At 41.1% G+C, this 17,751-nt stretch overlaps 1 protein-coding gene across 1 annotated transcript in view; it reads left to right on the forward strand.

Moving 5' to 3' along the window:
- The window catches only part of gc2 (guanylyl cyclase 2), a 36,869-nt gene that overhangs the window by 14,790 nt on the left and 4,328 nt on the right, over positions 1-17,751 (forward strand). Inside the window, exons 5-16 of the mRNA XM_025010543.2 lie at positions 895-1,012; positions 1,352-1,653; positions 1,737-1,868; positions 5,791-5,894; positions 6,089-6,207; positions 6,508-6,592; positions 6,720-6,816; positions 12,088-12,210; positions 14,987-15,067; positions 15,222-15,398; positions 15,521-15,677; positions 17,246-17,395. Of these exons, the coding sequence (XP_024866311.2) occupies positions 895-1,012; positions 1,352-1,653; positions 1,737-1,868; positions 5,791-5,894; positions 6,089-6,207; positions 6,508-6,592; positions 6,720-6,816; positions 12,088-12,210; positions 14,987-15,067; positions 15,222-15,398; positions 15,521-15,677; positions 17,246-17,395 (1,645 nt within the window). The remainder of the gene's footprint in view (positions 1-894; positions 1,013-1,351; positions 1,654-1,736; positions 1,869-5,790; positions 5,895-6,088; positions 6,208-6,507; positions 6,593-6,719; positions 6,817-12,087; positions 12,211-14,986; positions 15,068-15,221; positions 15,399-15,520; positions 15,678-17,245; positions 17,396-17,751) is intronic.

Here is a 17,751-nt window from a genome sequence, read left to right on the forward strand (position 1 = left end):
ATGTATTGTGGTGCTAAACCGTTCAGTGATTTATAAACTAACAACAGTATTTTAAAGTCTATTCTTTGAGCTACAGGGAGCCAGTGTAGGGACTTTAAAACTGGTGTTATGTGCTCTATCTTCCTGGTTTTAGTGAGAACACGAGCATACATCCCAACAAATACAGCCCGATATGTACCAGTTACATACCTCGTACTTTCTTGAGTACTGTTGTGAAAGAAAATCTATTTCCAGGCACTGTCAGATGAAATCATTCAAGCAGGTTTATTTATATGTTGTGCACAAAATATAGAGAGCATTAAAGACAATTAAAAATTAACATCAGAGTCCCAGGTCTGAATGGGGAAGCTCTGAATCAAAGCTCTGGCACCCCCAAGTCAACACAGGAGCTTTTATTAAAGATATTGAAATACTGGACCAGAAGGAGGAGTTAGGGAAAAGCAAGTCAGTCTGATTCCCATGAGGAGAAAATTCAACATCACTTCTATAAACAAGTTCATTCTGTGAGAACCCATGGCACTTGGAATAGAAGTCATAACAAAATCAGGACTTATAAACAACAGGTGTTACCTTATAATAAATCCTACCATTACAGTACATATTTGGTAATTACTTAATATATACCTACTCTCTGGTTACTTACCTGGTACTTACCTGGTAATTACCAGGGACATATTTGGTACTTGTGTGATATATATCTGGTACTTACCTGTTACATACCTGGTACTTACTTATTACATACTTGGTACTTATAAAGTACTTACCTGATATGTACATGGTACTTGCCTAGCGTTTACGGGGTACATTCTGGTATGTACCACATCGTTAGATTTATATTGAGGTTCTTCTTCTTTTTTATTTTGTTTTGTGTTTTTTGTTCTTTGTCTTGTTTAGGTGGCTGACTCCTTAAGGATCCATGGTATACCAGTCAGACTGGTTAGTTTTATGGAAAACACACCTAATGGGATCAGGCGAACTCTGGCAAAGGTTCGCAAGATGAGAGAAATACGAGGTATAACTAATTTACCTACATGGCCTGACAGTTTATGTAAATCATCCAATAATACTGAAAAACAAAAGGGTTTTTGTTATATTTTCTTGATGCAATGTTGCTAATAAAACATACTGCTGTATTGTTTGATGGCAAAACAAGAATTCATTTATGTTCACACAATGGACCTCGTACAAATGCCCAGTCATGCCTGCTGTACAGTATAATTTAATTTTTTTTTAATCACAGAAAAGCTTCAAGTTGATTTCTTATTTTTTATCAGGTTAATTGTCTCTGCATAAAAACGATTTTAGCCTTCATTGGACAGATCTTGAAACTCATTATTATGTTCTGTTCTAGTTGTGATCCTCTGCATGCACTCAGCACTGATTGGTGGCTCAGCCCAAAAGTTTCTTTTGGAAACAGCCTACGACATGCAGATGATCGACGGCTCCTTGGTGTTTGTGCCCTATGACACTCTGCTCTACAGTCTGCCCTACCGCAATGTGACCTACCCAGCACTGAAGAGCAACAGCAAACTTGTACGGGCCTACGATGCTGTGTTGACAGTCACTATCGACTCCCCCAAGGAGTCATTCTACGAGGCCTACAGAGAGGCAATGGAGAGAGGAGAGGTGGTGAAGACACTAAAACCTCACCAGGTAAAGTGTGGACCAGGGTGTTTGTGGGTGTTGTATCCATGAGCAAGGCAGCTGTTTCTGAAACTGACATCTATGTCTTGCAGGTGTCTCCTTTGTTTGGTACAATCTACAACTCTGTTCTGTTCATGGCTCATGCAGTGCATCGTGTTGGAGAGACAGGACAGTGGATGTCTGGAGGAAACCTAGCACAAAGTACACATAACCTAGACTTTCAGGTACTGAGCAGACTGTAAAAACATATACATAAAGTATTAAAGACAAAAAGTAAAATCTAGCAATAGGGGAGTACAAGCCAGTATACTTTTAGTGCTGGTCCAAAGCTCCAATAAATGGGGAGGGTTGGTTGGTGGTTATTTATTTATTTCCAAAGGGGACAATGCACATTACAGAATATGCCAGAATTAGCCACGAAGGCTAGTTGTCATCTGTAGTCCCTCAGGGTTGTGCCAGAAAAGGCATCCAGTGTAAAACCTTTGCTAAATCAAACATGTGGATCACCAAAAGGAAATCAGTTGTGACAGAGAAGTGTGAATGTAAATGATTACAAGTGAGTTAATCAGAGAGACAGCTCAGGTTGAGGGGTTTGAAGATAAAGTTAGAAATACTGAGATAGTTTGGACATGTGCAGAGGAGAGACAGTGGATATATTGGACAAAGAACATTGAGGGAAAAGAAAAAAGAGGAAGACCAGAAGAAGAGGTTGATGGATGTGGAAAGGAGAAGAGGCAGAGGCTTGGTATGACTGACGAGAATGTAAGAGATAGATGGAGGTAGGTGATCAGATGAGGTGACCTCTATAGGTAGCAGCTAAAAGACGAATTCAGAAAAATATTCCAAAAAACATTTTCATGCTTAGTCTTTAGTTAAGTATAAGTAGTGTGGTGTTTTCAGTTTACTTTATCTTCATATAGCTGTATTATTCATATTCAATATTTTACCAATATATTGGCATTTTTATTACCTGTATTGATTACAAGTGAATGACCAGCATTAGGAAATGTGGTATCACTGCAACTGAACTTAGAGCTGCAAAATAAAACACAAGATTTATTCTAAAAAGTGTGTAGTGTAGTTTAATAATCTGAGAACAGTTGGTCATAAATCCAGTAGATGACCCAGGGATGTTGTTTGTTCTCAAACAACATCTGACCTGAGAAGGGAAATGGGGCCAAACTAGACACCTATGACCTGCACCTCTTACGAAGGCTTAGTAACAAAGTATTCTCTGAAAGTCTGCTAGAAGATGTGAATGTGTAGCAGATGTGGAATGGCTCAACAAGGGCTCAATAATAATGTCGCACAGGAGTCAGGACCTGCGTAGGTTTATTCCAATAAGACAGTAATGTGGGATAAGCTCTATCAGCAGGCATGACGTGCACACTCACAGTGCGGTTAGGCAGCTGTTTTTTCTTTTGAATTGTTTTTACAATAAATGGAATAATGACAAAAATAAAATTATGCACAAATTAACATTACTAAAGTATATTAATATATAATGCAAAAACAACTCCTCAGAGGGAAGGGTGTCATGTACTGGTGCTGCTTTTTTGCTGTTAATGGATCTTAGCAAACTTTGTACAGAATGTCATCATGTATCTTCAGCTTCTTCCACTGCTTTAGGACCTGGGATAGGTCAACATCATTTCTCTGCCTATCATGAATTTCTGAAATAGAGAAAACAGGAAAAGTATCTTCACCTGGCTGGGCTAACTGCTCCAGGTTCTGGGCTAGCCATGAAATCACTCTCTGTTTGGAACCCTCATCCCACTCCATATAGCCTGCTACTACTACATATACTTCACAGTCAGATAGACACTGATTTTTTAGCTCACTTAATGGAGCTGCATGTTGAAGATCTTGGTGATTGACACCAACCCTGAATGTTTCTTGGATTAAAGCCTCTTGAACTTGCTGTGACTCTCCCAAAAGCACATCACAGGGCTCCTTCAAACTCCGCTGACATGCACAATCCTGGACAAAGGGCTTCCTGATCATAGCATCAGAAACAATGTTCTTACTACCAGGTACATACTTGATGCTGAAGTTGTAAGGCGCTAACTTGGCCACCCATCGCTGCTTACGTGCATCAAGTTTGGGTTTTGTGAGGATGTATAACAGGTAATTATTGTCAGTCCAGACATTGAAAGTATTCCCTTTTAGCCAGTGGCTAAATTTATCACAAACAGCCAACTTCAATGCCAAATACTAGGCGATGAGCAGGGTAGTTACTCTAAGCATGTGTTAGAGTTTTGCTGGCAAAAACAATGAGTTGTGCTCTACTTTCACCCTCCTGAACCTGAAAAACAACCAGCTCCCAAACCATCCTGTGAGCCATCTGTAAACAAAATAAAGGGGAGTCTGAAATCAGGGTGTGCAAGCGCCACTGTCTCCAACAGCGCATTTTTAAGCTGTTCAAATGCACAATGATGTTCTTCTTTTCAGTCATTTGGATGTAATTTCCTAAATGTTGGTGTACCCCGCCCATTTACCTTTCTTCCTTTGGGAGCAGAAGTCAGAGTGAACAGCGGTTTGGCTATGCATGAACAATCTGGTATAAACTGTTGGTAATACATGACCATTCCCAGGAATTACTTAATTTTTTTTCTCTGAGGGTGTGTTACCATCTTCCATTATCAGGTCAGACTCTGTCACGGCAGCAACTGCTTGGACTTTATCAGGATCGGTTGACACACCATTCTCATCCATGACATGCCCCAAAAACTTCACACTCCTTCTGAATAGCTTTTATTTCTTAGGGGCCAGCTTCAAGCCATGGGCGTGGAGCCTGCTGAAAACAATCTTGAGTCTCCTAAGGGCCTCTGCCTCATTAGGAGCATACACAAGAGATCATCCAAATAACAAAGCAGGGTTAAGAAGTTCTGATCACCAAAGATGTTCATTATTAGGCACATGAAATTGGCAGGACTGTTACAGAGGCCCTGAGATAGCCTATTAAACTCGTACAGCCCCATAGCTGAAGGCTGCTAATTTTTTATCTTTGTCAGCCATGGCAATGTTATAAAAGCCAGAGGTAAGGTCCATGGCACTAAATATGGCACTGCCCTAGTTTTGACTTCCAATATTCAGACACCTCACAGGAATCAATATCCAGATCTTCCAGCCCCAAATCATGCAAGGTGCTGCAGAAGCTGGAACAAGGAGAGGCTGAGCTGATTGCACATTTCACTGTCTGACTGTTGATACCTACTCTTGCATCTGGCACCTGCTCGAGGGTCACATCTGTCTTCAAGGGCTATGCAGGTGGAAACCTCTGTCACTTTGGTGTGACGCTTTAAGGTGACGGTCTCATCAGAGGTGTTGAGAATGCAGATTGGGACCCACCTGTCACCATTCATGGAGGCCACGACCTGCAAACAATAATGTATTTTTTTATATGTTTTAGCTGATGGTCCAACCACAATGTCACTGCCCTCAGAGAGAGGCTTGTACCAGTTCAACAGTTCCAATGAAATCTGGGATTACATCACCTCTCTATCTCTCAATGCCAGACAGCATCCTAAGAAACTGCATTATCTCAGGTGTTTGTGCAGACTCGGGTTTACACATAACTTGACAAAAGTGAGGAGACTGTTTGAACTATTTTAGGAGGTGTTTAATGACATCTGTACCTTGGATTAACTGATCTTTCTGCCCAGGGACCACTCGAGCTGGAACACTAAACATACATCCATATACTTCTATTTTTAAATCATGGATGCATTTGGGCTTTACTTGAACTCCTCCACAGCCAACAAGAACAATATCATTATGATTACAATCAGGCTGGGATGCTAACACTGCATTATTAAGGAGGTGTTTAGCTTCCACACTGATAGTACAAGCCATGAAGCCAGTGTCTAAAAGGTCTTGTAACAAAGGAGCACAAGAAGCTAAAAAAAATACCAAAGTCTGAAAAAGGAATTAGAGAAGTTGCAGAGAGTCAAGGCCTCAGTGGTATCAGTGGTCATCGGAGCATACTGTGCAGAACCCTCAAGCTCTCAGGCCCCTGTTAGAAGACCAAAGCTTGAAGTGAAATAGAATTAATGTGTGTGTGTGTGTGTGTGTCTGTGTGTGTGTGTAATAACAAATAACAAAATAACAAGTTCACCATAAAAAAACATCTCATTGACTTTACAGGGCTTTAGCCACTCTATCAAAACCAGTAGCTCTGGAGAGGTCCAGCTCAACTATCTCATACTGGACACAGATGGGTTGTCCTTGCATCTGATGCCAACATACAGGTAAAAATGTTCTAAGATAAAGTGTTTAGTGTTTTAATATGTGCAGAAATATGTAATTTTCTTTTGTCCTTACCATCCAGTTTTCCATGGGCTTGTAATATTGGAGTTGAAATTTTAGTTAAGAATTTTGCTAATAAAAAAAAAAAAAAGAAAGAAAGACTTTCACAAAAAACTCTTGATCTGCTTAACAACAGGATTGACATGGAGATTGGGATGGTTCACTTCTTGGGTAAAGATATTCACTTCCCACAAGGCTCTGGACCCAGAAGGGATGCTGTGTGCTGGTTTACACCTGGAGTGATCTGCTCAGGGGGTAAGGACCATTCCACCAGGTGTATTTTAAGGGGAAAAAAATTCATCAGTGCCATCTGGATGTTTTGGTCTAAGGACTTTCAACAATATCAAAAAAGCATAAAAAATAAAACAAGACTAATTTTAACTTTTTTTTTTCTTGTATTTTAAAAGTAACCCATAACATGGGTAACTTTTGTTGTGGATAAGTTAAACAGGAAACTACAATAAAATGACTAGCTTTCACAAAAAAATCAGAGCTAATAAAGCTAATTTGTTTTTGGCAACATCATATATTACATTTATTTATTTTGTGTTCCAGGGGTGGATCTGTTTTTGACCTTCAGCATGTTCATTGGCTCAGTGGCTACTTCTGCCATTGTTGTGGTTCTCTTGTACTTCATCAGGTACAGAGACACAAAGAAATATTACAGCACATGTTTGAGCCACAGAAGTGTGAAATATTAAAATAAGCAGTAAGAACATACTCATGTTTGCAACTTTTCATTGACTTCCTTGTTTTATGTTGCAAAGGCGACGGATCAATCAGATTCGAATGGTCAGAGGCCCAAACAAGATCCTGCTGACTCTTGACGATGTCACTTTTATTAACCCGTCGCTAAGCAACAAGGTCTGAATGCTGCTTTTATTTATTTATGTGGCTTTATTGTAAATCCAAAACTCTAAAAGCTTAAAATAAAGCAATTGAACTACTAAACTTCTATTTTGTAACAGAAGATATTTTGCTTTTTTAATTTAAAACTGGAAATTGTGGATTTTAAGTTTTAAACTCAAATTCAAACTCAGAAATACTTTATTAATCCCAAAGAGAAATTACATGTTGTTGTAGCTCATAATCCTGGTTTCAATAAAAAGTTGTTATAGATGATGATAGCTGTGGGCAGGACAGGTCTCTTGTAGCGGTCTGTCTCTATGTGTCCTCGGTCCTGGTGTCTGCAAAGAGCTCCACCAGGTAAGCCTCGCTGGACAAGCTCTGAAAGTGTAGGTCAGTCTTGAATTCCTGGGTGATCTCCCGGACCAGGTGCTGGAGGGCAACTTCTGGATGAGCAGCTTAGTGGACTTCTGGCAGTGGTGGATCTCCTTGAGAGCCATGGTACCGGGCCTGTAGCGGTGAGGCTGGGTGGCTGAGGCGCTCTTGCGGGCACTTTCAGTGGTGAGCTGCTTCCTGGGAGCTTTACCTCCACTGGATTTACAGGCGCTCTGCTTGGTTCTGGCCATGACTGGACTTTAGGGGTTCTTCAAGTTTAACACTGAAGAGTAAACAATGTTAATCAGCTTCTCCTGCTCTGTCTGCCATAGTTCTGAGAGTGATGGAAAGTTTTATCAGCTGGCCTTGGGAGGCGAGCAGGCACAGATCCTGTTGTGAGATCAGTTTCATTTGATATCCAGAATTATGGTGGTTCGGTTTGATGACCACTGGGGTAATGCAATACTTGTAGTAGAGGTGCGAATAAGAGCAAACATTCACTGTTGTTAGCTGGGACATGGAGCTAAATAAAAGAAGAGCCTTCCCCTAAAGATTAGTTCTTGAGTCTTTCCTCATTTCATGACATGTTGTCATAATTAAGGACCTAAACGCATACTTTGACTTTGAGAACACAATGGCAAAGTTTGGACCTCCGGAGCTGTTTGATTTTACGCAGCCTGCGGAGTGGCTGACATGGCGGCAGAGATTCTCCCGCTTCAGAGTCACGTCAAAACTCGACAGAGAGAGCAGCGAGGTGCAGGTAAATTCGCTCCTGTACTCCAGAGATGTCGAACCTATTTACGACTCTTTCGTGTTTCCCACTGCAACAGAGGATACGCCACATCCAGAGTATGACTTCGCTTTAGTTATGCAAAAGTTCGACGAACACTTTGTCCCAAAAAGAAACGTAATCCACAACCGCGCTTGTTTTCATAAGCGGAACCAGAGGGCCAGTGAGACGGTCAAAGTTTTCGTGTGGGGCCTATATGAGCTCGCATAGCACTGCGAGTTCGGCGTGGGGAAGGATGAGCAGATTTGGGACCGAATTGTCTTCGGAATAATGGATAAGGAGGTTTCCCAAAAACTCCAACGTGAAGCAGACCTGACTCTGGAGAGAGCCATCCAGCTTGCACGTCAGAGTGAACAAGTGAAGAAACAAAGTGCAGAGCGTGTGGAAACTACAGTGAATGAGGTGAGACAGAAACAGTTTAGCAGCACAAAGAGGCGTTATGATTAACCACGGCAGTCACAAACACAAAAATACAGTGAGAACAGCCAGAACTGTCAGAGATGCAATAGGATGCATGACAAAAAAGAAAACTGTTCAGCCCGAAATAAAAGATGCAGAAAGTGTAACAAAATGGGACATTTCAAGGCTGTGTGTAAAACTAAAACACTAAAACAAGCCAGAGCTGAAGCTGCTACCGATTCAAATGAGGATTTGTTTTTCATTGGTGAACTGTTCCTGAGAGCAACAACAAAGTCAAATGTCACTGAGGAGTCTCATCCAGACACTGACTGGGACTTTGAGCTGCTAGTGAATGGCAACCCAGTGGATTTTAAAATTGATACTGGTGCAGATACACCAGTCATTACAAACACGACTTTCAATAACCTACAGCAGAAACCAAAACTCAATAAATCCAGACCAATAGTGTACAGTCCAGGTGGGAAGGTCAGATGTGTGGGTAAATTTCTTGCCACTACCACGTACAAAGGTCAGAGATACCAATACTGGATTACAGTTATTAAAGGACAGTTTGTCAGTAACCTATTAGGCGAGGCGGTAGAAAAGCGTATGGGACTGGTCAAATGGGTCAATGCTATCAGTGGTGACTATATGCCATGCAGCGATGTGTTCGGGGAAATAGGCCTACTGGACTGTGAGCCTGTTAAAATTGAGTTGACCGAAGAGGCAATCCCATACAGCGTCAATACACCACACCGAGTTCCTTTTCCCCTCCTTCCAAAAGTAGAGAAAGAAGTAAGGCGTATGTTAAGCCTGGGGATCATTGAGGAGGTTATTGAACCAACAGATTGGTGTGCTCCGATGGTGCCAGCTCCAAAACGCAACAAGGATGAAGTCAGAGTGTGTGCATTTAAAACGATTGAACAAGGGAGTGAAGCGTGAATGTTACATGCTACTTACATTAGGCGATATACCACCTAAGCTGGCTGGAGCCAAGATCTTCTCCACTCTGGATGCCTCAAGCGGGTTCTGCCAAATTCCGCTGGACCCCAGCTGCAAAAGACTGACCACATTCATCACCCAAATGGGCCGTTTTTGCTTCAACTGCTCGCCATTCGGGATTACATCTGCTCCTGAGATTTTCCAGCGACTGATGAGCAATTTGCTCAATTACCTGGAAGGAACCGTTGTTGTGATGGACGATATCCTGGTTTACGGATCTACCAGGGAGCAGCATGACCGCCGACTGGATGCAGTTTTGCGGACGGTCAAAGCGTCCGGTCTTTAGCTGAACAGGGCCAAGTGCCACTTTGGGAAAACTGAACTGCAGTTCTTTGGACACATCATTAGTGCAGGTGGTGTGAAGCCTGATGAGAGCAAGGTGGACACTATTGTTAAGCTGCCCCGTCCCTCAAATGTGGAGCAGCTGTGGTAGGTGTTAGGACTAGTGAACTACGTTGGGAAATTCCTGCCAGTGCTGTCAACAGTGCTGCATCCACTGACTTATCTGCTGAAGAAAGAGACTGCATGGGTTTGGGATGAACCCCAGGAGCAAGCGTTCAACAAGGCCAAAACAATGCTCATAGCTGCGCCAGCCCTCTGCTATTATGACGCCAATAAACCGACAGTAGTCAGCGCCGACGCCAGCAGTTACGGCCTCGGTGCGGCTCTGTTGCAAGAGCACGAGGGGGAGTTGCAGCCGGTTGCCTTCTGCTCACACACACCTAAAGATGCAGAGAAGAGGTATTCACAGATCGAAAAGGAGTGTCTGGCATCTGTCTGGGCCTGTGAACGTTTTGCCCGCTACATCCAAGGGATGAGCCATGTCTGTTTGCAAACTATAAGCCTCTGGTGCCCCTGATCAACTCTTAAGATCTTGATATAACACCACTAAGATGCCAGAGGCTACTTATGTGCCTTATGAGATTCAATATCACTGCAGAACATGTTCCCGGTAAGCAGCTAGTAGTTGCCGACACACTCTCCAGACATCCATTGAAAGATAGTTAAGTGCCGGAAACTGAAACACAAGTAAAGGCATACGTCAAAACTATGGTGGCCAACAAACCAATCAAGTCACACAAGCTTGAGGAAATACGCCAGACTACACAAAATGATGCAGAGCTTCAAAAGGTAATCATGTTTGTCAGAAAGGTGTGGCCTCACAATGTAATGGAGAGTTCACCACTGCACGGGTACTATGCAGCCAGAGGTCACCTATCGGAGTCAAACGGGTTGGTCCTCTATAACAACCGCATTGTGGTTCCAACACCACTCCGAGTTGGTGTCTTGGACCAACTGCACGAAGGCCACCAGGGCCTCACCAAGTGTCGGGAGCGAGCTAAGTTGACGGTGTGGTGGCCGAAGATTGGTGCACAGATCATAAGCAAAGTGAAGTCATGTGAATTTAGCAAAGAGCAGCAACCTACACAGAGATGTGAACCACTAATGACAACTTCCCTGCCCAGTGGTCCATGGCAGAGAATTACAGTTGACCTGTTTGCACTAGAGGGTAAGACATATCTTGTTGCTTATTTTTGATTATTTTTCGAGGGACATTGAAAATTGTGTCCCTTGGGATGGGGATGGGGCATCCCGCTGGAACTTGTCAATTAAAGTTAGAGAATGTAATGTTTGAAACATTGAACTAGATTGCAGATGTTTTGCATCTTGCCATGGTTAACTTTAAAAGAGGGAGATGTTGTGAGATCAGTTTCATTTGATATCCAGAATTAGGGTGGTTTTGTTTGATGACCACTGGGGGAGCTCTAGGTGAAGCGATACTTGTAATAGAGGTGCAAATAAGAGCGAATGCTCACTGTTGTTAGCTGGGACATGGAGCTAAATAAAAGGGGAGCCTTCTGCTAACAATTACTTCTTCACTCTTTCCTCATTTCATGACAGACCCGCAGGTGTCCTGAGGAAGGGGGGGCTGATAGGCAGAGAGCGTCAAGTTTACATAATATTCAGGAGAAATTTGAGATGGCCAGCCTTCCAAGGCCAACTCAGTGGAGCCAGTTTCAGATACCAGAATTGCTCTTAGGTCAGGCCGATGGCGAAATGTCATGTCAGCCTTAAAAGTCTTACTGGTACATCTCAATGGCGAGTCCAAACAGCCAAATAAAAGTGGTCACTTCCGCCGGGCCAAGTCAGAAAATTCTCCAAGGTCGATTCCATTTGGCCAGCAAGTTCTAAGCTTTTGTTTGCAAAGCTGAGTCTGAGTGTTTTCTGGTTGACACATTCCTTTACACAAAGCAGCAACCTTGGCCAAACAGCTGCCTGTATCTTCTGAATTTCACAAAACACCAGGAAACTGCCAAGTCCAAAAAGCAAAAATCCTGTTAAAAATCCAAATATGTATATGTTTTCAATATCCACAACCGACATTCCAAAAAAACCCACACAGTCTTCCGCTTGTTCCAGGAAGCCAATATGTGTCTCGCTAAATGGGATTAATCTGCATGTTGCTGTTTAAAGCTTGGAACTCCACTCTCCAGTTTTGAATTGAATAAGCTCTGCAAATGGGAAGCCAAATGTTTTCAACTACAGAACAGAAGTCCAATTGCTTTGTTTTTTAAACTTTTAGGATTTGCCAGTTACTGGATGACCAACAATCTGTCATCATATATCCAGAATTATTCAAGTTGTTTTAGTTTGTTGGAATTGCTCTAAACTGTCCATTTATTTTAAAACTTGTTTAAAGTGAAAACCCTTCCTTTACATAGAAGCTGAGTCTGGATGACAGCAGGACAAGCACTGCTAGGAGCATGTCTGAACACAGCTTTAACACATTGCTGTCCTCTCAGTCTCCGGCTACATACGAAAACTCTAATGTTGTCATCTTTGAGGTAAGACATTTATTTACAAAAAACAAGATTCCATTGTTTTTACAAATGATCTACAGAAATGTAGTAAAACTTAAGGTTATTTGTCAAATACCGTGTCAGACATTAGACACCTTTAGTAATTCTACATCACTCAACTGTTTGGAAACAATAGCTATTCCACTCAAATGTCAGTTCACTCCATCTCATCCAAAATTGCTCCTTTGCTGCAAACTTCTAAAAGGACGTCTAACATATTTCTGTGGCCTTTTAAATAGATTGAATTTTCTAAAACTTGTTTCATACCATTAGTGCCAAGTAACATGGTTCATCTAAATATTACAAAAATGAGACTAAATTTATTAAGTTTTGTAATGAATCAGACTAAGAACCCGAAAATCAGCCAGACACTGAGCTTGTTGAACTACATTTATTTTAAGAGTGAAACTGGTGGGAGTCAGGAACACAGGAATCTTTTCTCAGAATATGAGTGAAGCGCTCAATATGGTTGGGGAGCTTCTTCAGTGAGTTCCTGGTTCTTGGAGTCCACAAGGATGAATCCACTTCAATACTACTCCTCTTCGGCTTACAGTGAGTGTCTCCCACTCTCTCCAGGGAGAAAACAGGGAGCGGTATGCAAGGGAAGTGACATCACAACTTATAGTGTGAGAGCGGAGTCCTGAGCAGCTCACAGGCTTTCAACAGTTGGTCAGAAATGAATCTAAAGAGATGTAAACGTGGGATAGGCAAGGGTCATACACAGAGTCAGAGATCAGTTTACTTATCCAAACGTCATGCATAACTCAAAAGTCGGGGCACAGAAAACAGGTCAGCATCCAGAGATCAAAAGCTTGGCAGAAATCCAGCAAGGGGAAATCAAGGCAGGGGAATCCAAGGCACAAAAACAAGGTCAGAATGAGGAGGTCAAACATAGGTTTATCGCTGGACATTTCCTTGCTAAGGCTTTTAAAAATCTGGTGGCAAACAAGGAGCTGGGGATAGTGAAATAGCGCTGATTGAAGTGGAGAAGGTGGGCGTGGTAAGACAAGGAACAGACAGACACAAATCATGACAAGTTTTTACAGCAGTTTCCTGTTTCACAGTTTTTGTCTTTCAGTCAAGGGAAATTAACAGAAAAAGGCTTTGTGTGTCAAATAATTGACATGGAGGTTGCAGAAAAACATTTTGGCCATAGAACCAAACTTTTTTTGTACTATAATGGTGTACCCGAGAGCTTTGTGTCAGGTTGGGTGGAGATTGCGGTGAACCCAATGCGCAAACTCATTCTAGTTTCAGGAATATAATAATTGATTTAAAATAAAAAGAAGCAAAAACAAAAAGCTTATGAGGCAGCAAAACAAAACTAACTACAAAACATAAACTAAACCAGAGGCAAAACATGAGGAAAACAACATGACAAGAGAATCACAACAGTGGACCAGCAAGTACATGGAGGAAATTAGTGATGGGCAAATTAAGGCTGAAGCTCCGGCACATGTGTTGAAAAAAACAACACAGTGTTTCAGAAGCTCTGTGTCGGAGCGTGATTCGTTCGGCAAAAGTCTCGTGATCAATGATGTCCGAAGCTTCGAAAGTGCTGAAGTTACGTCACTGCTTTAGTGCCTGATTCAAAAGGTTTTTAAAAGGACGTGAATCATTGGCGGGATTTGTGGTGTTTTTAGAGAGGAAGTAGGGCGACATAACGAACCAGTGAGATAGTAATACATGGAGTCAGTGAGGAAGAGAGGACATTCTGCCGTTTGAGTTTATTTATATAAACCATAAACAACCATAACTTTATTTTTTCACTCACAAAAATACCTGTTCAAAGCAGCTCAGTGAAAACAGACAGAAATATCTCATGAAATTAAACAGCTTACAACTCCATCATGATAAAGCGCTTAATTTTGTGTTTCTTTAAGTGGCTCTTCATACATTTTGCCACAAGATAGTGCCAAAGAGGACTGTGTTGGAAAGCTTCAAATAATGAACCATTTTCCAAAGCAAGCTTCAGTGCTTCAGAAAAGCTTCATTTGCCCATCACTAGAGGAAAGGACCAGGTTATAAAATCAGAGGGTAATTAGGGGAAGTGCGCACAGGTGAGTGATTACAATTACGAGCAGGTGGAGATGGGTGTGGCAGGTAAACAAGTGATGACAGAGGACAAGTGAATAATGACATGAAACAAAGGCACAAGGAACAAAGACTGAACTAAACCCAGACAAAACATAAAGATAACTAAATAACAAAATAAAAGAAACAGTAACCCAAAAGAAACTTTAAATAGCAACCCAAACAAAACCCAAATCCTGACACTTTGATGAACAAATGTTGTCATTTCACATGTTGCTGAATTATCTGAGAAACAGATTTTCTCCAAACACAACATCCTAGAACTTTTCAAGCCATACAGGATCCTCAGACAGAAACTGGTTAATCCGAAACTAAATAAAACTCAAACACAAACTCGGTGAGGTGCTGTACACTGTCCAGTGGAGTGAGGATTGTTCAGAAACTAAACTGCCTCTCTACAGATAAATGGCAAAACATGAGAGAGCCAGCTTCTCACAACTGACTCATCTCAAAAAGGATGGGTAATGTTTTTTATTGCTTTTTGTTAACTGCCAAGACAAAAAAGGTGTAGAGGAAGATACTATCTTAAGCACCCTACAGCTTGAAGACCTGCCTGTTTGTTTCAAATTAGCATCATGGAAAAGCTTTGGATTCCTGTTGATTCATAGCAGCGGTGGAAAAAGAGCGGTGGATGTTACATTTATTATTTGTTGTTCCTCTCCACCAGGGCGACTGGGCTTGGCTAAAAAGACTCCCAGATGGAAACTTTAGGAGCATCAACCCTAAAACCAGTGATGTCTTTGAACTGGTATGTGACTTGATTGAGAAACATTGAGGATCAGCTTTAGTTCTTCTTTATGCCTACGCAGAATGTATAAGATGACTCAGCATCTACAGTTTGAGGTCTTTTGTTAGAAGGACCACAACTGGTTTGTTCCTACCATTACTGCCTTTTTCTGCAGATGAATGACATGCGTAATGAGAACGTCAACCCTTTCCTGGGCTTTTTTCATGACTGTGGCATGTTTGCTATTGTGACTGAGTTCTGCTCCAGAGGCAGCCTGGAGGACCTGCTGCTGAATGAAGATGTCAAACTGGACTGGATGTTCAAGTCATCTTTGCTGTTAGATCTAATAAAGGTAAATGACAGGGAGAGTATTTGAAAGGAATGTGAAATTCGAACAAAGATCTCAATAAATTTAGGACACTTTGTTTTGTTGAGTAAAGACATAAACACATTTTGACATGTTTTCTTTATCAGGGTATGAAGTATCTTCATCACCGCGGAGTGTGTCACACTCGTCTAAAGTCTCGAAACTGTGTGGTGGATGGGCGTTTTGTCCTCAAGGTTACAGACTATGGCTACAACGAGGTTCTGGAGTCACAGAGGTTCCCCTTAATTGAAGCACGTTCAGAAGGTAAGACTTACCTTGCCTTGCAATTATTATTTTTTTACTTTCTTTATCCTTCATATACAATTGTTATGCTACAGCTTGGTTTTGGATTAGTTTAGAGTCATCCTCAGCATATATTCTGAGTGCTAAAAGATTGTGCCAGACTTTGTGTTTGAAACTTTGCTATTTATTGTTTAATTCAACCTTGTTTGTCTGTTGGCAAATTATCTCATGAACCACTGGAAGCATTTTTCAGAATCTATCAGTAATCACTAGATGTATATAGACCAGTGGTACCCAACCTTTTTGGCTCCACGGACCGGTTCATTATCAGACAATATTTTTACCAACTGGCCTTTAAAGGTGTGGCGGAAAAATACAACAAAATAAAATGATACAAACGGCTTGAAAACTGGGGTTTGGTTTTCTTAAAACATAATAAACGTTAATCCAACTTGTAGCTTTGTTAGCTGCGTCCTGGTATTGCGTTATCAACATGAATAACAGCCTCTCCTCCCGCTAATGTTCTCTGGTCAATATGGTGATGTTTAAACATGCCCTTTAAAATAAGATACACCACAAATATAAAGTGCACAAAGAATCCAACTCACCATAACCCTGAATCAGTGGAGCCCTGTGCCTGTTTCTCAGTAACCAGACGGTCCCATCTAGGGCTTCCAGAAACGTTTGTTTTTTACTCATTTTGCTGCTTGTGGGTTTGTTTTTAGTGGTAACGTATCAAGTGACTTAGATAGGCTTTTGGACATGCATCAAGAGTGAGTCATAGACGGATGTAGTGGAGACAATCCGGTCAGTTTTTCAAAATAAATGTTGTTCAGACTCCAAAAATAAAAAATACAAAAATACTGTAAGTTATTCTTTCTCTGTGGCCCAGTACCAAATGACCCACGGACCAGTACCGGTCTGCGGCCCGGTGGTTGGGGACCTCTGACATAAACAACTGATTACCTTTTGAAGTCAGGTCATTTCAAGAAGACTACCACCAGCTAACTGATTATATAAAACAAAAATGGATATAACCTAGTCAGTTTTACAGATTTAGAGCTACAGTTTGGTGTGGTAATACCAAAGAGCGATTCCCAATACATACTTTGAGCGCTAAAAAAAAATCATGCAGAATCTTGCAATATTGCATGCAAATTTTATTTTCAAGATTTGATCAAAACAGCTACAACTCAGTAATTTCTCAGGTCTTTCTTCAGATTATCTTAGTTTAAAATTGTGATAGAAAAGTGGGCAATATGCATTCCTTGAATTTATTTGTGTTTGAGAACAAGTGGACTAAAAAACCTCACACACTGTGTTTTAGTATACACTGTACATTGAATTTATAAATGTTTCTTTTAGGTTCAATTGTTATGTGTAGCAAGTACATCACATAAAACTCCAAAAATCCAATTAAAATAAAGGTTGTAATACACAGAAACAAGAAAAAATGCTACAGCTGATTAATATTATTTAGATTTTGCAGACGTTTAGTAGAACAGGCTGGTACCTCAAACATTCTAGAACTTTTCTTGTAACTGCAGCTGCAGTAATAAACTAAAATCTCCTTTTTCTGTTTGCTCCAGAGCTACTGTGGACGGCTCCAGAGATCCTGAGGAGTGGGCAGCCGGGACTCCACGGGACGCTCTCTGGTGATGTTTACAGCTTTTCCATCATCATGCAGGAGGTTGTGATCAGAGGACCTCCATTCTGCATGTTAGACCTGTCTGATACAGGCAAGACAACAGTTGCACAAATTCTATTAGACCTGCAAAGCCAGGACAAAGGATACTTTATAGTTGTTACTATTTCTTCATTTTTTATTGTAGTTGCTAATAGTTTTGTTAACGCATACGTTGGTAGGTAGGTAGGTAGGTACATTTATTTATATAGCACTTTTCAGCACGAGGCGACTCAAAGTGCTTTACAACACAAGAACAAAATTACAGACAAAGTTACAGAAACAAAATTACAGACAGGTACAAGATACAATGATAACTAATTGTCTAAATAAGTTAAGCTAAACTAAACAGATCTAAGCATGACTAAATGTACAGAACTAAACTAAGCTAAAACTAAAACTAACGGTACC

Source organism: Kryptolebias marmoratus, linkage group LG7 (assembly GCF_001649575.2).
Source record: "Kryptolebias marmoratus isolate JLee-2015 linkage group LG7, ASM164957v2, whole genome shotgun sequence".
Taxonomy (NCBI): Eukaryota; Metazoa; Chordata; class Actinopteri; order Cyprinodontiformes; family Rivulidae; genus Kryptolebias; species Kryptolebias marmoratus.